Source organism: Lissotriton vulgaris, chromosome 1_1, assembly GCF_964263255.1.
Source record: "Lissotriton vulgaris chromosome 1_1, aLisVul1.2, whole genome shotgun sequence".
NCBI classification, from domain to species: domain Eukaryota; kingdom Metazoa; phylum Chordata; class Amphibia; order Caudata; family Salamandridae; genus Lissotriton; species Lissotriton vulgaris.
Window position 1 is genome coordinate 852245862 of NC_141685.1, and position 22956 is coordinate 852268817.

At 46.1% G+C, this 22956-nt stretch overlaps 1 protein-coding gene across 1 annotated transcript in view; it reads left to right on the forward strand.

The window, feature by feature from the left end:
* The first annotated feature begins 827 nt into the window (after window positions 1-827).
* The window catches only part of ABCA4 (ATP binding cassette subfamily A member 4), a 1055123-nt gene continuing 1032994 nt past the window's right edge, over window positions 828-22956 (forward strand). Inside the window, exons 1-2 of the mRNA XM_086957892.1 lie at window positions 828-950; window positions 20542-20681. Of these exons, the coding sequence (XP_086814018.1) occupies window positions 829-950; window positions 20542-20681 (262 nt within the window). The 5' untranslated portion in view covers window position 828. The remainder of the gene's footprint in view (window positions 951-20541; window positions 20682-22956) is intronic.

A 22956-nucleotide genomic window follows, 5' to 3' on the forward strand; every position in this document is an offset into this window, starting at 1 on the left:
CCAGCCTTTGGTAACACCGAAATATTTTAAATGATGTGATAACGGTATTACGGTGGTGTAAACTCTGAAGTAAAACAAGGATGTGTTTGGAACTGTAGTTCAGTAATTGACTCCTTTGGTGTATTTAACCTGCTGCACTTTCTTTTCCAGCTACGTTTGTTTGTGGAGCTTGCCTGGCCCTTGTCGCTCTTCCTAGTGCTGGTCTGGTTGCGCAACGCTAACCCACTCTACGGCCAGCATGAATGTAAGTACGGTTTATTTTGGAGCTACAGACATACTGTTTAATCATAGCAGGCAAATGCAAAATAAAGTTGAGCGCAGTGCCGGCTTCTACTGAACGGGGTTGGTGAGGCGGGTGGGGGAGGGGAATAAAATAAAAGCATTTGAACATATCTGGGTCCTGCTGTCGCTCCTCCGTCCTTCTTCTTATGACGAAGCAGGAAGCACACAGGCGTCCAGACTCTCCTAGCCAATCACAACTCTGCTGTCATCATCATGACAGCATCATCGTGATTGGTCTGAGTGCCAGGATTCCGGCACTCAGACAGAGACTGGTAGCCTGTGCATGTTCTCCACCCAGGCTGTGCAATACAGCCGGGTGGAGAAAATGTTAAGTGCACATGACTGTTTGGCTGGCCCAAGATGGCTGGCCAAACCGTCATGCGCACTTAGAGAGTGCACACCACTCCTCCCCCTGCTCTGGGCTTCCAACGTTACAGTTTGCTTTCCTATTAGTATCAATGTACCTCTTCACTTCTGAGTACCTTCTGAGTAAATTTAATGCCAAATATTTTTCACCCCTTTGCAGGTCATTTTCCAAATAAGGCGATGCCCTCGGCAGGCATGCTGCCATGGCTACAGGGGATTTTCTGCAACATGAACAATCCCTGCTTCCGAAGCTCAACCCCCGGAGAGTCGCCCGGTGTTGTGTCGAACTACAATAATTCCATGTAAGTAAAGCTAACTGAATGAATCCCATGCACTTTAATTAAGCTGGAAAAATGGCCCCTTGATTTATTTGCTTGCTGCAGAACTCCACTGTGTGATAAGTCAAAATTCTGGGTAGATATGGTTAGATCTGCTTTCTGTCTTTCTCTGGTCAGGGGTAGTAGACCATATTGCAATTTTTTTATTTTTTTATTTAAAGAGTTTTATATAGAGCTTGCGTTTCAGAGCGCTTTACATAAGGTTCCACAAGATTACAAGGTACATTACATTTTGATAACATCTTTTGCTAGAAAAACATTTCAAGAGCATGGAAGCGAAGAAGGGTAAGAGGGCAGGGAAGGGGGGTAGGGAAAGATAGGACAGGGAGACGAAGGAATATCTGCCCGAAGACCAGCTGGGTAGGTGACGGCAGAGGGGTAGTCCAAAGCCCATCTCCTCTTTAGCTGTCAGGTAGCTTCATCGAGCAACAGCCTGAACGCTAGGTCTATGTGGGAAAACATTAAAAGAGCAAAGAGGACGGGGTAAAAGGAAAGTAGAGGGGAAAGGGTAGGGTCAAGGGGTAGGAGGAAGAGAATGACGGAGAGACGAGGGAAAGTCTGCCCAAAGTCCGGCTGGGTAGGTGAGGGCAGAGCGGAAGTCCGTGGCCCATCTCCTCTATAGCTATCATGTAGCTTCACCGGGCATCAGCCAAAAAGCAAGGTCTCCACGGTCGCTCGCAGGTTCATTGCCCACTCACCCGCAGTATAATTGTATCAAGCACCGCTGTTTGGCGGGTCCCTTTCCCGGCACTCCCGATACAGTTGCACTTTGGCAGCCATATTGGGGGGGGTAGAGGTACGCCCAGCGGCGCCTTTAGACGCGGTGACGGTCTAGTCGTCACAAGGACGCTAGTCGTCTACTTAAGCAGGTCACACTGACGCGCAGCGGAATCGCGCAGCGGGGTCGCCGGATCTCTGCCGGAGTTATGCCAGAGTTCTGCCCGTCTGCGCCGGTCCGCGCTGAGGACGCGCTGCAGGACGAGCCATGTTGGGAGGATGACGTCTCTTCGTTAGCCTGTCAGGTACTCCGCTCTTATTCCCTTGCTGATCTGACTGCTTTGAAACCGCATAAAAGTCGTCTCTGAGCCCTCTGACTCCTTCCAGGCCATGCACTTTTGCATTTCCTCCTCTCCTTCGGTTTCCTTCACGGGTCTTCTTATCTATAGACCTCCCTGTCCCAGATCCAATTTTAGTCATGATCTGTTCAGAATTCTGGAACCTTACTTTGATAAATCTCACTTTACTATTCTTGGGGATTTAAATTTCCATCTAGACGACCAGAGTTCGAAAGACACTCTCTCTTCGACGGATCCTCTCACGGCATGTGGTCTTCTCCAGCTGGTGAACAGACCTACCCATTTGGCAGGGCATATCCTGGACGGGGTGTTTTCCAACGACCCTAGGCTTTCCTCGGGCCCCCCGTACCATTGGTCTGGTCAGATCATTTGGTCATGCCCTTAGAGCTGATTTCCTCTCTAGGACCTCTGACTTCTCAGGTTTCCGCCAATAGAATCCCCAAGAGGTGCCTTAGGAATATCACTAATGAGGCACTTGCCCCCCTAATAGGATCCATGGCCCTTTTGGCCACCAGAGACGCCGGTGCTGCTGCACAGGAGCTCGACAACTCCATCGCTAGAGCAGTTGATGTTCTAGCCCCAGCATCCCTTCGCTATTCAGCAAGGGCTAAACCCTCTTCCCCCTGGTTCACAGAGTCTTTGAGACTCCTGAGTCAGAAGTGTAGGAGGCAGGAGAGGAAATGGCGGAAATCTTGGGAGCCGACCGAAAGAGACTGTCACAAGCGGTTACTGGGAGAGTATAAGGCCAGGATCATCAAGGAAAAACAGGAATTCTTTTCCAAACGCACGATGTCCCTTACTTCATCTAGGGAGCTTTTCAAGATTGTCGATTCTCTGTGCTCCTTACAAGAACCGGATCCAGTCGTAGGCTCGCAAGAGCTTTGCGACAGGATCTCTGAGTTCTTCCACTCTAAAATTGTGGATATTTATCTCACGCTAGAAGCACAGAGAAAGACTCTTGTTGTCAATTCCAGTCTGACCCAAGATAGTATAGAGCCCTGGTCCAGAGATTCGGCTAAGACCCTTACGGTCTTTCCCCCCCTTACCATTGAAGATCTTGACTCCCTGCTGAACAAAACGAAATCAGGCTCCCGCTGGACCCCTGCCCTTTAAAAGTCCTGAAGGATTGTAGGGATACCCTGTTACCACCATTACTGGAGGTGATGAATGGCGCTATCCTCCAGGGTATCTTTCCGGCAGCTTGGAAAAAGGCGATTGTTAAGCCCCTTCTTAAAAAGCCTACCCTGGACCCAGAAAACCTCAAACATGTTATACCTTTCTCCCTGCTCCCAGCCCCTGCTAAGATGCTGGCATCTCACCTTAACTCACATCTCACCGCTTTCCTTGATTCCTCTGGTTACCTGGACCAGTCCCAACATGGGTTCAGGAAATTACACAGTACGGAATCAGCACTTACTGTGGTGATGAATAATATCCGAACTAAGGTTGACCAAGGACAGTCCACCCTTCTAGTCCTTCTAGATCTCACGGCAGCCTTTGATACCCTGTCTCCCTCGACTTTAACAGCTCGTCTGAGGGAGATAGGATTGCAGGGCCCAGCGCTGAGCCTGCTGTCCTCCTTTTTAGAACTTCGGAAGCAGAGGGTCAAGCTTGGAGAGTTCCTCTCCCCTGCCAAACCGTTGCAATATGGGGTTCCTCAAGGGTCGGCGTTAAGTCCGACCCTATTTAACATCTATGTGGCCCCACTTGCTAGGTTAGTAAAATCGCAGGGGATGGAAGTTGTATCATACGCAGATGATACACAGATCATGGTGTCCCTGGCCCATTCGATCAGCACCGCTGCGTCCATCTTCAGGAACTGCATGCAAGTAGTTGCAGAATGGATGATTCAAAATTCCCTTAAGCTGAATGGCGATAAAACTGAGGTGTTGATCTTTGGCAAGGACCAGGATGTCTGGTCCAGTGAGTGGTGGTCTCCATCGTTGGGAGCTTGTCCTACACCATCGCCCTCTGCCAGGAATCTTGGTGTCATTTTTGACACCTCGCTGACTATGAATATTCAGGTAAATAGAACTGTGGCTACCTGTTGGGGAGTCATCAGGATTCTTAGGAGAATCGTCCATTATCTCTCCCCTCAGGCACATAAGCAGACTGTAGTCGCGTTGGTGTCTTCCCGACTGGATTACTGCAATGCTTTGTATGCAGATATCAATAAGGGCCTTATTCGACGCCTTCAGGGCGTGCAGAACGCTGTGGCGAGATTTGTGTTGGACGTCCCCAAGTCTTTTTCTGCCACTTTAGCCAGGAAGAATCTCCATTGGCTCCCTATCCAGCACAGAATTATGTTTAAAATTCTATGTCTGGCTTTTGGAGCACTTCTGGCAGGACCCTCTGATGCCTTAGGCTCCCTGCTAACTTGCTATTCCCCCAGCAGGAGCCTTCATTCCTCCAACATGAATCTTCTGTGTATCCCGCGCATCAAGAAAGCCAGATGGGGAGGCAGGGCCTTTGCCACCGTGGCCCCCGTCTGTGGAAGGCCCTCCCCGCCGACATTAAGGCGCAACCATCGTTGTCCCTTTTCAGAAAAGCATTAAAAACGTGGTGTTTCATTAAGGCCTATCAGTAAGTTTGCCCTGTGGATATTTTAGCTATTTGGATTAGGCGCCTTGACGCCCTATGGGCTAAGTAGCGCAATATAAGTTGGGTTTCACTCATTCAGGTTCAGTGACTAGGTGGGTAGGCCAGATGGGGACTATGATTCGAGTTCTGGGAGAAGTCCAGATTTAGCCCCCGAGTAGTAGTACAGGGCGGAAGGGACCACTGAGGCAGCCATCTTGAGGTCATGTAAAGGTTTATGTCTATGGTGTTACATACTGCCAGTCCCCACTTAATCATTCTCTGAGAGCGGGGGGGGGGGTGCTTGATGTGCAATGGGATAATAGTGCTCTACTTTTATTATTAGCCTCTGCAAACGTCACTTTACTTAGGGGCTTGCCTCCATCCTCAGTGCAGGCATCACGTGTGGTGTGTGTAGTTGCATCGAAGGTGCTTTCTCCCCGTGCCCTTCCACCGCTCGCTATCCAAGACAATGTACTCCCGGGTGCCCTTGTAGCCACCGGCGGCTGCTAGAAATATGGCAATAGTCTATCAAGATCAGACTTCTGTAACTGCATCCGCCGTGTCCATAGTCACTTCAAATCGTATTACAGAGGTAGGCGCGGGCTGAGACCCCAGTCAAAGACTGGTCTCATCATGGGACACTGCGAATCAGGCTTGTGTGCCCCCCCCCCAGCCGCAACCGTACCTCAGAAGCAGCTGTGGGTGCGAGTCACGATAAAAGTCCGGTCTCGCGGGAAGCTGCAGGTCAGGCTCGTGCGCCCCTCATCCAGTCACAACCAGGTTCGGGCCCCAGTGGAAGTCTGGTCTTTTGGGATGCAGCAGATCAGGTTTGTGAGCCCACTCTTCCTCCACTGCACCTGTAACTCAGTGGCAGGGCGGGCAAACAAGTGGCACAATGCACAGTATTCTCCCCGGGAGGGGGGGGTATGCCGGCAAGTCAGGATGTGAGCTGAGGGTTGGGGGCATTTCTAGATGGAAAAAGACGGAGGTCAGGGGCACCCTGGAGCACTTCTTTCGGCTCCGGGAGCTTTCTCAAAGCACCCCGAGCACCGGGCGCCATCGTTGCAAAGGAGGTCATATTTTGCGACCCATTGGGATGGTGGCCTGATGGGGTCAGCAGATCACCATGTCTGTGACTGCTTTTTCAATAAAGCAATTTTTTATTAATTCAGCCTGTTTTCCTCAAAGGTAAATGGGATGCTTTTAAAAAATAAAAATGAAACTTTCACTTTCATTTTTTAAGAGCAGGCAGTGGTCCGACAGACACCTGCCTGCTCTTAAAAAACATTTTCGCTGGCAATTACAAAGGGCAAGGAGTCCTCTGGGGACCCCTTACCATTCGCGACTGGCTTACCACCAATTTGAAATTGGTGGTAAAAGAGATTGTTATGAAACCGCATTTGCCGTCTCAAAACAGTCTTACATCTCACATCCCCCTGCGACTTGTTATTAGGAAGGGACTCCCTAGGCATGCACCTTCCTAATAGTGACTCGCATAACCTATTTTGCGAGTCGGTAGCAGGTCACTGGCTCACAAAATAGGTTTGGCACATTCTACAACCCTTTTTAGCTGTCCTAAATAGGACGATTTCCCGTTTGTACCCGCCAAAATCGGTCGCCCATCTGGCCCCTAAGTATTGCCAAGTGCGGCAATGCAATTTAGTATTATCCCTGTATCCCCCTGGCCGAAAGTGGTTCCCCACACCTCTCTTCTCCTCTCTTCTACAAACATTACATTCCTTCCAGGCCAGCCCACCCAATATGCAGGGGCAGTCACAACCTCTTACCAAAATGCAACATAACATAGCGTAACATAATATAACAGAGCTTAACAGAACACAGCAGAGAAATAAGAGACCCAAGATTCATCTGGAATCAAAAACAATTTTTTCTGCAGGATTTCAGTAAATGTGCAAAAACCCGTGAACCACAACCGGATCTAGTAGGAAACTGTTTAAGTGGTCGTTCGGAATTTCTGATAGTCTGAGGGGACGGTCCATTGTGTTTTTATGTGCAAAGTTTAGAGTGGGTGCAAGTGGCCCACGTAATATATGAAATAATTTAAATTGAGAAAACACATTTTATAAATTGGATAAACAAACAGTGAGCAATTGCTAACCTATTACTTAAATCGCATGTATTTATCTGAAAACAGTCTTAGCCTTTTGTAATACTAAATGAAGTAGTGTTATGCTGTTTCCTTGGGGAAGACCACTTATTACGCTCTTGTGCTTGCGGAAAAGGCTGCTTTTTGGAAGCAAGCAGAGCTACTAATATACACTCTTCGTCTTAGCTGCATGCTCTAAAAATCCTCACATCTGGTCTAACTATGTTGCGTTTGCTAACTATATCTTCGAACCTCACCCCCCACCTCCAAAATCACCCACCCCTGAGTCTACCCTCGCCCTGCAGTGTAACATATTTTAAATGCAACAATCAAAAACTTGCTTGCCTTTGCCGACTTGGAACTTCTTCCTCTTCTTCTTCCGCCTGCCTACGCTAGCCAATGCACAACCACCCTCCTATTCCTAAAATCAATTGCGTAGCAAGGGGGTTGTGGGGAGGCGGCACAGGTCTTACCTGCAGCTGTCGCGTCGCGGGGTGGCAAAGGCAGGAATAGCCATCACCCCAACCCCCGGCCCTTACACGTGGCCGCCACGGGCAGCAAACGCTGGGACCGCCACGGGCGGCTCAAGGTCTATGCCACTGCCTAATATATCTCTCTACCTTTTCATCTTAAACTTGCCATCTTATTCCCTGTCTGGATCTGAGCTCTCCTTTCCAACACCAGAAAAAAACTCTACCCATAGTTCATCTTCCCGTCCCTCTCTCCATGATATTTACCTCTTCTTTACTTTCATTTCTCTACTGCTTCAATCGTCATCTTCAGATAATTCTGCTCCCAAAATAAAAGACACCTGGTCTAAATAACATAATGATCTTATGGACTTTGTTGCCACCACTCTCAAGCAGGGTTGGACTGGGACGAAAAATAGGCCCGGGCACCAAAATAAAAGTTGCCCCCTTTAGCGATCAGATAGCTAAAAAAAAGTGGTTATATCAGGTTTATCAACAGTAAAAAACAACCCACCTGGCCATAAAACAGGCTCACAACTGCAATAAAAAACTGCCCACCCAATGATCTGTTAAACCAGCCCATGGGGCACTGCCTGATTGCCATATTTGCCAGTCTGACCCTGCTCTCATGTTTTTTGACTTGCAAAAGCCATCCGTCTTGCTGTTCACCTAATTCCTTGCCGTATTGATTGCTGTTGGCTACCTTGCTCCCCTCCATATATAGCTAGGTAACAGCTTCATCCACATCAAACCCCCTCTACCATTCCTGTACCAGCATATTTATTCATCAATTTGAGAAGTTCTAGCCCAGGCAGCTGCACCAGATTGTTCTCCCCGAAGTGCACCACAACTAAGCCCGACACGGGACTGCTCCCGTTTAAATTTCACAACATCAGCAGCAATTGCCCCATTTCATCTCCCCAATTCCCTTCCACACTACTGCTACCTTGTCATCCTCCCATTGCATATGCTGGCCACAACATTGCCTCTTTGCGTGCTCCCAGACACACTGCTACAGTTTCCGCTTCACAAATTCTCCTCCTTACGGCTTATGTCCCCAAAAACATTTCTCGTAAAAACATGCCTGCTAACTTCGCATCTATTGTTACTGGGAACAATGCTCTCTCAACCATTGCCATTACAAATTGCACTACATCTCCTGTCACTCACTGCTCCATGCTCTCCCTGTCCCTCTTCTTTTTTGCTCCTCTTTGCATATAGTCAATCCATACCTGCTTATGTGCTTTCCTTGTGGGTGCCGCCAGTGATTGTCCTGCCAAACGTCTCCTTCTCATCTTCCTAATTCCCACAGCTTTGCCACTACTTACTCTCCACAAGGTTCAGCTCTTGGCGCCAACCCACGGAACTTCAAACACTGTAATCGAGACAGAGCATCTGCAATCTCATTATCCAACCATGATATGTGTCGTTCTCAGAACATAACATTCCCCGTCAGGCATTTCATCACTAGTTCTTTCAGGAGCCATAACAACCATTGGCCACATGCTGTCATCTTATTGATCACACATGCCACAACCTTGTTATCAATCGTGGACAGCACTCTTCTTTTTGCCAACCTCCCCTCCAACAGCTTCACTGCCAACAGTGGACAGCACTCTTCGGAGAAACAGCGGCCCTCATCCTCCTGGACCTGTCAGCCGCCTTCGACACGGTCTGTCACCATACACTACGAACACGCCTCCACAACGCTGGGATCCAAGAGAAGGCCCTGGACTGGACCACCTCTTTTCTCTCCGGCAGAACACAGAGCGTCCGCCTTCCCCCCCTTCCGCTCCGAAGCCACCGAGATCATCTGCGGCGTATCCCAGGTCTCATCCCTCAGCCCAACTCTGTTTAACATCTACATGGCACCACTTGCCCAAGTCGCCCGTCGGCACGACTTCAACAGCCTCTCCTACGCCGATGACACCCAGCTGATACTCTACCTCACCAAGGACCTCCACACCGCCAAAACCAACCTTCACGAAGGAATGAAGGCTGTTGCTGAATGGATGAGGAACAGCCGACTGAAGCTGAACTCGGACAAGATGGAGGTCCTCATCCTCGGATCCAACCCTTCGGCCTGGGATGACTCCTGGTGGCCGACCGCACTGGGAACTGCTCCAACACCCCCCGACCACGCAAGCAACCTAGGGGTCATCCTCGACTCCATCCTCTCCATGACTAAACAGGTCAACGCCGTCTCCTCCCCCTGCTTCAACACCTTCCGCATGCTCCGTAGGATCTACAAGTGGATCCCCACTGAAACGAGAAGAACAGTCACCCAGGCCCTTGTCAGCAGCAGGTTGGACTATGGAAACGCCCTCTACGCAGGAGCCTCGGCCAAACTCCTGAGACGGCTCCAACATCCAGAACGCCTCTGCACGCCTGGTCCTCGATATCCCTCGCCGCAGCCACATCACACCCCACCTGAGAGACCTGACTGGCTCCCGGTCAACAAGAGGATAACCTTCAAGCTCTTCACCCACGCACACAAGGCACTCCACAACACCGGAACAATGTACCTCAACAGACGACTCAGCTTCTACCCCCCCCCCCACCCGCCAGCTCAGCTCCGCCGACCTCACCCTTGCTACAGTCCCCCGATTACGAAGAGCGACCTCAGGTGGCAGATCGTTCTCCCACCTCACCGCCAAGACCTGGAACACCCTCCCAATCCACCTACGGCAGACCCACGACCTTCAGAAAACTCCTCAAGACCTGACTTTTCGAGCAGTAGCAGCATTCCCCACCCCAGCGCCTTGAGACCCTCACGGGTGAGTAGTGCACTTTACAAATGATATGATTGATTGATTGAACAGTACTGGAAAAATTCCAGAAACGCTATGCTGTGATTTCTCACCTTCAATCTGCCATTAACTATTCTGCACATCTCGTCTGCTCTAGTACTGTGCAATTGCTCAGCATCTGAAGCACCCAAGCAAATCCTGATGTCCCATTCATACTGTTCAGGGCCGCACCTCATTAGCATCTCATTTTACTCATACAAAAATCTGTACAAGGCTCCGTCCATGAACTGTACACTGTGATAGGGTTTGGCGGCTTCTTTCGTATACAAAGCCAACTGTTTACTGAAGACTCTGTCCGTGGAACCATCCTGCAGGAAAAGTTCAGGTGTCCAGAAACTTTCTTTACTTTCCTCAGCTCACATTTGTCCATTGCCGACATCTTGCAATGTTGCTAGTCTGTCCCTGAGCCATCTGGCGTCCATGACCACTGAGTCCAGTTTGATACCCAGGAATGTAACGGTTGATGCAGGACCCTCAGTTTTCCTTCTGATAATTGGATCCCCAACTCACTGGCTACATGCTGCATCGCTGCCATCGGATGTACGTTGTTACAACGCATGTTGTAACAACGCATGCCTTTACCACGCAAGTCTTACAACGCAAGTCGTTACAACGACTTGCGTTGGAGGACGTGGATTTAGGAATCTTTTAATTTTATATTCCAACACCAGTCCCCGTAACAGTAGGGAAGTTGTTAGAATATAAAATTGCAAGATTCCTTATCCCACAGCGCCATCCAGCGCAAGTCGTAGTAACAACTTGCGGTGTAAAAACCGCGTCGTAAACGATGTTCCCCCTGCCATCAGCCTTGCACACTCCCCACTGCTCCCTGCCCTGCCAACAAACAGGAAGTCATCTAAGTAGGGTGACATTATCAGATTGGGTAATGGTAAGTCCTGGAATGGACACACCATTCTACCCATCCCAATCTTCTCCAGTTTGCCCCCCACTATACCCTTTACCCCATTTGTTGGCTTTAAGTTGATGGCCCAACACGTCATCCATGGGCAATTATATTGTATGTAGAATGTGGCTGTAAAACCTCCCTTTATCACTGCCACTGTTGGCATATTTGGATATTCGGTAACCACCTCTATCTTAATTGGCCTATTGGCCCTTATCCATAACCCCCTTGTTGCTGCATCCTAAACATTCATGGTGAAATTGGGATAGAGACCTGTTGGATTGTGCCCCCTTATTGTAGCTCCAAAATGCTCCATTTTCATTCGCCTTTCCTTGGGTCCCCACCACCCCTCGGAGGGGGCTGTTAAAAAAAAGGGGGTTGGGGCAAGGGCTATCCACTTGCAACGTGAACATCAGGAATGGGCCTGGTCTGAATCATGTACTGAAGCCACAGCTCATCATCTACCTTGTCCAAGCACTTTCCTGGGCTTAGACGCCTCCTCTTCTCCACTTCTCATATCAAAGCCAGGCCAAGCCTCCAAATCTGTTGTGAAATGACCTAATTGGAGACAACACAGGGGATGTGACTGCTCATTTCCACGGCCACATCTCTAGATGGACACAAGACTACAGAAGGGAGGAAGAGTTTCCTCATTTTTAATTTAAGGAGTTAGAGTAAGCACTGCAGGATTGTTGAGGTAAGGCAAACAGGAACTGCTGAAAATTGGGTAGGTTTGACCCTTGGACTTTTACCCAATTGGACAGGGTGGAGCCAAGAGTCACCCCCATCTACTAGCTAGTGCCAACAATAAATGTGGCATCCCAAGGCACCCACCTCAGAACACTTTCTGGACCTGCAGAAGATTAGAATATGGCTAATCTGCTGTTTTTGACCTCGGCGGAGCCTTGAAGGACTGAGTTTCCTCCATTTGTGACCAGGATAAAGAAGACTTTAACAATCAGTTAGCTAACCTCATACAAGGCTTCAGGGACACAGCAAACTACAAGAAGCCTTTTTCCTGAGGTGCCCAGCACCAACTGGACCTGGACTGGACATTGGCGATGGCCTCCACTGGACTAAATCCTGGTCCGTAAATGCTATACCTGAGGTCCTGGGAGCTTTAGAAGTGACCCATAGAAGCTGTTTTAGAAACCCTGAAAATAAGGACATAAAATGTTTGCACTTCCAAGACCTCCAGAGAAGTCAGTGGAACCTTGTGGCAAAGGTGTCTGAGATCCACCCACCTTCCTCAAACACAGTTTCAGGCTTGCCCCGCCGGAGGATTTTGAGTTCCATAAAAAAACTACGTGTGAAGGTGAATTCTTTGACCAGGATAAAACTACTTTGTCTATCCAACCCACGCTGCATCACAGTTGGCCTGAAATTGCGCCTAGGTCTCGGTGTACCACTGCCATGGTCCATCATTGGCATATAGATTTTTACTTTAATAATTCTTATCTCTTGATCCGGATCCGCCACGGAATCCACGTGGGGGTAGGTGTTGCAGGCTGAGACCGCACGCCGTTGGGGTCCCTGACTCCCCTGTGCAGGTCCGACAGGAGCAGACTGCGGGGCACCTTAGGGATCACCCCAGGGTCGCATTATTCGAAGCAGGACCAATTGGCCTGCTCCACAGACCAACCAAGTTAAGGTTGTATACAAATTCTATATTTCACTGTGTAGTACTAGTCACCATGGTCCTGAAGAATTGCTAGTTTAGCATGAAACATGTTGACCACACCAGAGGGTTGTAGATAGTTCTGCCTGAAACTGCCGAAGCGCTCTATCTCCCCTCCCACCATTTTAACCAAGGGAGTCAGCCACGTTAATAAAAATCCTTGTGGACTGACCGACCTTTTTTATCACCACCACCTTCTCACGACTACACCTTTTTGCCCTCTCACACGCATGCACCATATGGCAGGAACAAAAGATCTCAGTTAAAGAGCCCCTTCGCGGGTGCCCGTCGGACATTGCAGCGCCAGTCTGACGAGGAGCAGGACCCATATGATGAAGCATGACACCTAGCTTGCTGGGTGTGTGAGGGTTCTAGTTCCCAAGAGGGGCTTCCCCCTCTTTCCCTCCCCCTCTTGGTTTTCCCTATACACATTCACACCCCTCCATCTCAGCCTTTCTGGGGAACTTTGTGCTTAATTTTGCTTAACTATTGTCCTGGACATGCACACTGGACCCCGACAATAATAATACAAATTGTCCAACCATAGTTCCTTTCTTTGACTAAACTTTCTTACACCTGTCCATTTCTATAATTATCAAATAGAAAGGGTTCTCTCCTCATGCACATCCACTCTGCAGTGCCCTGTCCGGTGGTGGACAACAGAGCTGTCCAACAACTGCATTTCAACACATGCCATTACACTTGCTTCCAAGATCTATAAATGGAGAAAGACGTTCCTTGCATTGGGCCTGAATTAATCACAGGGAGAACCAGGCACTAGCTAAGAGCATCATCAAGCTGAAAACAGAGCTATGTTTTAGTGAAAAAAGGAGTGGCAAAGAACTACCCTGTAGTGTGCCATCATAACATCGTGTGTTACTCAAGTCCTGGCTGGGTGTGCAGTCAAATGGGGTGGGTCTACAAGTGACCCTCAAAGTCCCACCCCCTATTTTTGATAAGGCTGAAGGCCGTTTTTTCAGTCAAATTTGTAATTTAAATTCCTTGGCTGCCCCACATGTTCTTCGTTTGGAATTCCATTTAGTTTCTTCTTATTCGTCTTCTTTGGCAGCATTCCTGAGGTGGGGGAACTCCCTCTTTTGGGGGGATGAGGGCACTCTAAGGGCCGCCTTGAAGTTAGAAATTTTTGCAAAATTAAAAGATAAATATGATTTTTTTAGATCATTCGCCCATGCAAACCATTTATTTGGGCTTAATTTAAACTGTGATTTACCCATGCCTAAGCCTGTATTGAAGTCATTTCTAAAGAAGTCAGTAAGCACGATTAGTTCAGCAAGAGATACAGCTTTAAGTCACCTTAAAGCCCTCAACGGGGTGATCTGTGTGAGTGCGACGGGGAGCAGATCCCAGCCCTATCTTTCATGGAACGTCCCACATGGAATCAGAAGGTTAATACTACTTTTAAGAACTAACCTGTTGCCCCTGAGAGAAGTAACGGGCATTTAGGAAAAAACTCCTAGATAGGAGAGAATTTGTGAACTGTGTTGTTCCCAAATATAGGATCTCAATCATGTGCTATTTGTGTGTCCAGAACTTCTAAGGGCAAGGCGAATGTTTCGGAGCCCCTCATTTATCAAATGTAATATTCGTTCTGCTCCGGAGGCACGATCTTTTGTGTTGTCCCCTCCAAATGAAATGATTTGTTATAGAATATTTCAATTTTTTAAAACATTCCTGGTTATTTATTAAAATTTCTTTTTTTTTTTTTAGTTTAGTTGGTATGTGTAATGTTATGCTGACTGTTTAAGGTAGAATTTTGTATTTGTTATAAAGTATGTCTTTTTTATTGTATTGGTGTATTTTTGTGGACCTCCGTTGGAGTTCCGTAACAAATGTCAATAAAGCTGTGTACAGCGTGATAAGGGTCACTCTGTGTATACTTTTACACATTATTTAGGCAAGGCTGGACATAGCATGTTAGCAAATATGTATTTGGTTGCACTGTTAAAAAGGGATAACAAAGCATAACATCAATTTTCGAACTATAAATAAGTTTAGAGCAGCTAATTGGCAAATGGTCCTTTCATTAGTTGGGAAGCCGATCCACTGTGCCCCTGTTTGTCTGCCCTCTGCTTTTCCCCACTGAAGTGTGGAGAAAATACATCAGTTTTTACCTAAATAGAAACAAGACAATTCTGTAGTTGGATAAAGAGATGGCAATAGCTGTGAGTAAGTGGCTAGCACACTGCGTAGGCCAGAAGGTACAGGATCAATAAATATCAGGCTACGCCTGCCTGGCAGAAACCACCCTAAAAGCTTGGCCCAAAGCCTAAACAGAATTCTATGGGCAGGTCTCACAGACCACGCATGATTGAAATAATGGGCAATGCATCCTTCCATCAAGGCTTAAAACCAAACCGGGTTAAGCGATCCCAGACCAGACTCAGGAAGGATCACGTGCTATGTGTCGGGAAGGGCAACACAGAGGGGCTGCTTTAGGTGAGCCACAACGCCAGACACTGAATTGCGGAGAAGAGCTGTGAAGGCAGGGGGAAGGGTGTGGATTAATAGTGTCTGCCTGCCCCTCATCAATCCCTGGAGGCATTCTCAAGAGGAGGGGGTTGCACAGTTGCATCACTTAGATCCTCCTAACTTTTGGGAGAACTTCTTCCTCAGTGTCCGTTCATCCTGCTAGGCCCTTATGTGAAAATGTAATAGTCATGAGAGTGTTTATTCATTCAGTCAGTGCTATGCAAACAATTGATGGACGTAATACTGAATGCTGAATAAATCATGCATTCACCCCCAGTCAAGAGATCTGGGTGAAATCAAGGGAGGACCTGGCCTGGCAGTTCGGGCTGGACTGTTCCCATCAGGAATAAGGTCAAGACTGATTTGCTAATGGCTGGGTCTGAACTGGGGTGGCGAAGTGAGGAGAAGAATGATGATGGATTTAACCCAGATCTAATAGTGGGATGTGATACTGGGAGTGAGTGTCTGAAAAGTTTCTACGCTCTATCCATCATCTTATTGTGCTTGCTTTGTTCCCCTAAGTTGGCAGGTTATGCCCAGACATGGGTCCTTTGCTTACTGTGCCACTGGATTCAAGCTAGCCTGGCTGATGAGGGGTAATAGGCTGAAACTGGTCCCAGGATGCTTGTTTCTGGCCCAAGGAGGACCTGGCCTTTCAGTTCGTGCTGGGCTCTTCCCACAAGAAACAGGGTCAAGACTGATTTGCATATGGCTGGGTCCAAACTGGGACTGCATAGTGAGCAAAAGAATGATGGACTAAACCCATATCAGTTACTGGGGGTGAGTCGTTGAAAAGCTTCAGCACTCCTTCTACCATCTTGTAGTGTTTGCTATATCCATTCATCAAGGCGTTCCTGGAGGCTGGTATAGTTAGTCAATCAATCAAAGGCAACCATTCTCAATTGTTTTGCAGTCTTTTAAATAGCCCAGACTTGGTCCAATGGTATTATAGTGATTTACATGTGCACCACATTATGCATTGTTTTAAGCACAGGGAGATTAAATGAATTGTCTGGAATCACAGGATGTTGAACTGAGGCAGTCATCCTTTTCCAAGTTCGGTTGCTCAGGCTGTTAGGTCACATCTCCTCCAACACCATTCCAGTCAAAACCTATTGGCCTTAGCTCATGAAGAGACGAGCAGTTGATTTCAGAGCATGAAAGAACGGCCCTAAGAGAGTTTTTGCACCATGCTATTAGGAAAACCCATCCCACCGCAGTTAGTTTACATTTCAGGTTTTTTACACTGGGAATGGAGGTGCACCTTGTTTATTTGATTGAAAATGCTACACAACAGCCAACGTGTTTTGTCCACTACATGTGGACTTCATCAGGGCATAAATTTGTCTTTAACCCGTTTAGCGCGTCGAACATTCCGCCCCAGTGCGGACGTTCGATTGCGCTAACGGGATTCGGACGTCCAACGGTCATGCGCAGCACTAGCGAGGTAGTGCACGCGACGACCGTTGGACGTTCGCAGCACTAAAGGGGTTAAAGGTATTGAAACCAAAGGTGAGTCATAATTCATCATATTAAAAACATTGGTAGATTCCTGGTATAGACATTAACCAATAATTCAACAAAACCCCATGTATTTTGGGGCAAATAAATGTTGTCAATATTCCTAAATGAAGAGCAAGGTGGCACCTTTTGTGTGCATGCCTGATTATATTCTATGTAAAGTCCAAGCCAATACTCACAAGTTCCGACTGCAATATTTACATATTGGCTCTGCAGATGCAGATTACGAATGCAGGCTCTTGAGAATGCTGCATACGCTTGCCAGACCAACTACCAACATACATGGAAAGAAAACCGCCATGGCTCCTGACTCAAAATGTTGTTTGAAAAACAATCACTGGTGGCTCAAGTAAAGTCACTTGCTATCAAAAAGGTAGAAACCACATTACTGTCCAGTCATTCACAGTCAGTACTCACAATCATAGCCAGTCTGCACCTGAATGTGCTAAGAAGATACCTGCTACCAACTTCTAGCAACTGCTTTGATCCTGCTCTCGGCAAAACCTGCGTAGATTCAGACTTGAAAGACAAATGTATGCCCTGATGAAGTCCACATGAAGTGGAGGAAACACGTTGGCTGTTCTGTACCATTTTCTATGAAAAAAGAAAACTAAATATTATTTTGAACATCATATGCAAAGAATGGACTAACTCTATGTGGAATCTTGATTGAGCGGTGCACTTCACATTTATCTGTTGAACTTCTTGGATCCTTCGAGGTCGCACCTTAGAAACACTAGGTGCTGTGGATGTGCAGGATTAATCAAAGGTGGATAGGACACTTGTAACCACTACTACCAAGAGAAATATTTGGAAAACCCTCATAAACGTTTATGAGGGTTTTCCAAATATTTCTCTTGGTAGTAGTGGTTACAAGTGTCCTATCCACCTTTGATTAATCCTGCCTAATTCTGGGGAACAGATAGGACAGCTATTCCTCTTCCCTCATCTTGATGAACTCGCTGTGGATGTGCATACAACATCGCTTTCTACAATATTTACTTGGACTTAATGTTTTGGGGAGATACGGTGGGAGGTGTGATTACTTTACTGACTCGCTGTTTCATACGACTTTGTTGGTTTGATTGTTGTGATGGCTGGCCACATGGACAAGTAAAGCACCCCAAAAAATAGAACGACACAACATTGCAACATGCAAGTAGTTCCGCGCTAACCTTATTTTATTTGCTGACCGTCATAATTTCCCAAGAAGATCTCAGGGGTTTAACAGGACCCGTGAGAAGTATAGATTGAACCAGGCCTCAAATTTAACTGCACAGTATTGCATTAATTACTGCGCACTAGTCAGCTCGGTAATTGTAACATCTGTTATTTAGTGACTTTAGACACTGGCACTTCGTTGCCGGAACAGGGTGAAGTACTTTTACCATTCCTAGTAGATACCGTTCCTAAAGGGTGAAATATTCACTGAGTGTGATAAAGAACATATATTAGAGTTTTTCAACTTGGAAGGGAGGCATACATGCAGAATTAGTATTTACCACGTTTTGCCTTTTTTGCCGAGCATTTTCTTCTAATATATTTTAGCAAGTTTGACCAAGGGAAAACTGTAAGGGTATGATAATTATCACAAAGATCGTAATTCCTATCTCTGTCCTAAGTGCGTTTTGCTCAGAGATGGCAATTTAGCCTTGATTTTGTAATTAGGGCCTTAGAAATCAAAGAAGTGCAGTAATAAGTGCTACATACGAGCATATCCCTCTCAATCTTTTGTACTAGCTTGTCAGATTAAATGTTCAGATTGAGTAGGAAATTCCTGTACAGTTTGTTTTTAAACAGCTTGACATTAGTTTAGCCTAGTCAGCTGTCCCTCCTTCCACAGGTCGTAAACTAAGCACCATAAATTGGGAAATGGCAACATCTGTTATTTACTGCACTTGAAGTGCTGCATAAAAGACACGTTATTGGAGACAGTTGCTTGCATCAGCAAAGTAGGTGTAGAATGTGAAGGGTTGTAAATGGACAGCTGCAAAAACCCAGTGGACAGATGCCACATGCCCAAAGTGGGTGATCTGAGAGGTTTGCAAGAAGTTATTGACTTATAATTTATTTTTTATGCAGCACTTCATATAAAGTATATTTCTAAGTGTTGTAGATAACAGTTGAACTATTACCCAATTTATGGCATTCAATTTACCAATCTCAGAAAGATGGAAGCATGAGTTTGCCTCATTAGGATAAGAGCTTGTGACCTTCAGACAGCCCTCACTCTTCATCAGCAAGCATTGAGGTATCCCATTAAACTCTCTTAGTCTGAATATTCCAACAACTAAATCTGCCTTCTCAAAGAGCACTTCCCAACGCTCTTACTTTTTAGGTGGAGCCTGGGCAGCGCATACGATCCTCTGAAAGGCATGCTGTATTCGAGTATGGAGTTAAAGTTCCGCCCGTATCTTTCATTGGCTTGTGCAATTGTCCTTTGTAACTGCTGACTTCTGATTCGTTAATAGGCTTGTTAGTTCCTCCTTAGTACTGCCTTGTCTTCATTTGTAACCTTCCATGAGGACTGTCCCTTTTACCTCTGTTGTTACATGTTATGTCTTATTTAGTCTTTAAGCACTTTTTCTTTAATGAGTTTCTCTTACTACAGGCAGACATGCTTTCCTGCAACATTCAGTGCGCCATGCGCGCTTTCACTTTCCAATATGCAGCAGCTTCTTTGAAATTAAATTAAAGTGCTGTATTGGGACTGGGTAGAGCAGGACATATTTAGGGATAACAAGCGGAACAGACTTTCTGAGGAATTTATGGATTTTAAATGTAGCTGTTCCATGGAAGGTTATCTTGATATTGTAAAGGTGCTGTATGATAGAACATTATATATACAATTTAGGCACGGCTGTTTCCCCGTAAATTCATTCAAAAACTTGCGGCTATGTAATGTTGCCAAGATAAAAGACTGCCCCTGCTGTTCTGCATTGACCGAATCAATATGCCATGTCTTCTTTGCTTGCCCCGCATACACAAAACCTAGGGCCAAATGGTTAATCCCCATTTGTAAGCATCTCGCGGCTCTGGTGTTGCCTTGCGCATACTAAAAATAGACCCTAGACCTTTATTTGTGTGCGCAATCACGAAGTTCCTGGGTCACATGTGGGGCATTAGAAGGGAAGCCCAGAGCCCAATTTAGACCTGATCCCAATATGCCCAGAATATGCTGGTGAGGGAATTGAACCTGATTAAGATGAAAGTCCACCACTGAGCGAATTGTTTACATTTTGATCTTATATTTTTTTTATGTCAATGACAGCACAATCAAATTGGTCTACTTGTTTTAACTTCCTGTAACACGATTTTAAACTGTTCACTGCAACCTTGTATTAGGAACTCTGAATTAATTTGTTGGCAGTTTTAATATTAACTATTGTATAATATTGGGACAGAAACAAGGATTATGCTTTTAATGATAAACTGCTGTGTTTTTATGTTTCGTGATGGGTTTTAATATATTCAACATTTTAGTGGACTACATACATGTATTTGCACTTTTATGGTCCGAAGACCAAATAAAGTTGATTGAATTGATTTGAATTAAAGTAGGTCTCGCATTTACAAGAGTTTCAGCTAATGCCGTTGTTTTTGACAATTCCTTTTGTATATGTGTTCATTATCAAAACAGATAAACAAAAGGTATTGTCATTTACAATGCCAATAGCTTAAACTCTCGCAAATGCGAGATTTATTGCATGCAAATGCTTGTTGTGACATGCAAACTTTGGAAAGGCCGAGCCAGAATAGTAGCACTAGTCCATCGCTTCTCGATTCTCTTCATCATTCAGGTGACTGGAGATTGAATCAATTCAATGTAACCAGGCTAGTGCAGAATGGAAAAATAAAAAATATTATTGCAAATTAAATCTTGCAAAGTACTAATATTTTATCATCGTTTTGCTTTCAGACTGGCTCGTGCATATCGGGATGTTCAACACGTGGTGCTCGCAAAGCCGGAAATGCAGCACATGGGCCGAATCTGGAATGAGTTGCACACGATGTCGCAGTTCATGGACACATTACGGGCAAATCCTGGAAAAGTGGCAGGCAAGTTCCATTTTTGAGTTACTCTCTTTAGGGCTTACCTAGCGGCAGCTTTACTTGACTCACAACCTCATGTTTTCCCTCCAAAAATCATCAAAATACATTCATTATACAGCGGCTTTCAGTCGCTCCTTTTTATCCATTGGTCTGTTCAAGTTTCATTCACATTTAGTATTTCCCCCATTAGTCTATTACATGGGCCTGTGGGACATCGTCATTGTCTGTCTTGCACCAATGAGTGACTGTATTCAACCTTACCACACGTGAATAAACCCCTGAAAAAGACTGCATGGCAGTGGCAGATCTGGTGTGCCGGGTCTGCAGTTTAATTTCATTATTTTTACATTTCTTATATTTTTTACATTTTCTTTCATATTGCACTAATTTTCAAAAAAAATGCTGCATGCTGGCCTGATCCAGACCTATTCGATTTGCCAATTCTAATTTCCTACAGTCTTGGAATATATATGTTGTGAAAGTTGGTGTACACGTTTCTTTTTTTTTTTTTTTTTTTTTATTTCCGTAATTTTTTATTGTATATAAAAAAATATATGTTTACATGGAGCATACATGAGTGAAAGAAGAAAGGAAGGAAAAAGGAAAAAGAAGGCGGCGGGGGGGGGGGGTTATAGCAATATTGTCCTGCAATAGTTCGATCTTTGCAATGGTACGTGGGGTCGGATAGTTCGAATAGTCCAAAAAAGAAGAAGTCCGTTTTCCGAGTCTTGCTTGGCGTTGTCCCCCCTTTTGCACTGCCTGGTGGGTATAACGCCCCGGACGATAGAGAGGATAGAGAGGGATAGAGGTAGGAAAGGAGATGGGAGAGTGTTCTTCCTCGCAGGTTTCTTTTGTTAGAGTGTGGGTCCCTATAGTGTGTCCCTTGATGGATGTCTAGTGTCTAGTGTCTGCGCCTAGGGGGGTTTATGTGATGAAAGGTAGAGGTCTAGGGGCCCCCATAGTCAAAATAATCCTAAGCAACTGGAAAGACACCACAAAAGCTACACCACAGGCGTGGCTCAACTGGGTCACATTCCTAAGAGGGGCAGATAACATTACAGCGAAACACTCACCGAAAACACACAGGTGTACACGTTTCTAATCTCCCAATCTCACAGTTCTTTTACTGAGGTGCATTTTCCTTTGGTCTGATGGCAGCACTCTGACCCCTCCCATGTCGCTCTATTTTAATTAGGGTCAAATTCCTAGTCCAGGGTCTTACCGCAGGGGTTTATTTCAAACCGAAGCATTTGCAAGGTGCCTTGGATGGTTTTATTTTACTCTCACTGTGTGGAGTCTGGCAGGGCAGGCTTAACAACGCTTGAAGGATGTCTTATAAAATAACAAGAGTATTTCCGAACCACAAAGAACACACTTTCATGAACTTCACTTGTTTTTAGGTCTCGTTCTATTCCATTCCGCAAGGAATGAATAGGACGAGACTATTGGGGCTAAACTAAGAGTTAAACTAAGCTCTGAAAAATGCGGATTTCCAGAAGTGCATGTGGTCTCGTGAACGCGCTTCTATTCGCCTGCCCCGCATCACGACATGAAAGCCATTTGTTGCTTGTTCACACTTCTTTCACGGCCGCGAGGCCGTGCGTGCTTCAAAGGGATCCGCTCACTTCTCCTCCCCCCTCGCCGAGAGCTTCACATTCCAAAGAGCTCTCCCCCGCCCCACTCTGACTTCACATTCTTTCTTCCTCTTTTTTTTTCTTTCTGTAACGTCCTGGCTCTGTTTTTCTTAGTCTCTGTCTTTCTTTTGCTTTCTCTCTTTTATGCCTCTCTGCCTCCCTTTTATTTCCTCATCTTTCTCTAGCCATCTGTCACTCTGACGCTCTCTCCCTGTCTCTCCATTTGTCTTTCTCTGACACTTCCTGTCTGTCTTCTTTCTCCCTCTCTCTGTATCTTTGTGTATCATTGTGTCTGACTTTCTCTCTTCTCCCTATCTTTGACTTTTGTCCTGCTCTGCCTGTCTTTCATTATCTCTCTCTGTCCATATCTGGAATTTCTAATTTCTGTCCCTAATTTTCTTTCTTTCGACATCTCCATCTCCAGCCACCCCGCCCTGCTGTTTATTTCTCTCTCTTCCAGGCACCAAGCTATGGGTGTTCTTAATGTCACGGACAAGCGACAAATGTTCGGTGCTAAGTGTTATTTTTGTGGTGCACGTGTAGTGAAAAACGTCTGACATGAGCTGATGTGAATGACATGGGCAGTAACACTGCAGAGCTTTCAGTGCTTACTTTTTGTGTTACTTTCAAACTGGAAAGCTTTGGTT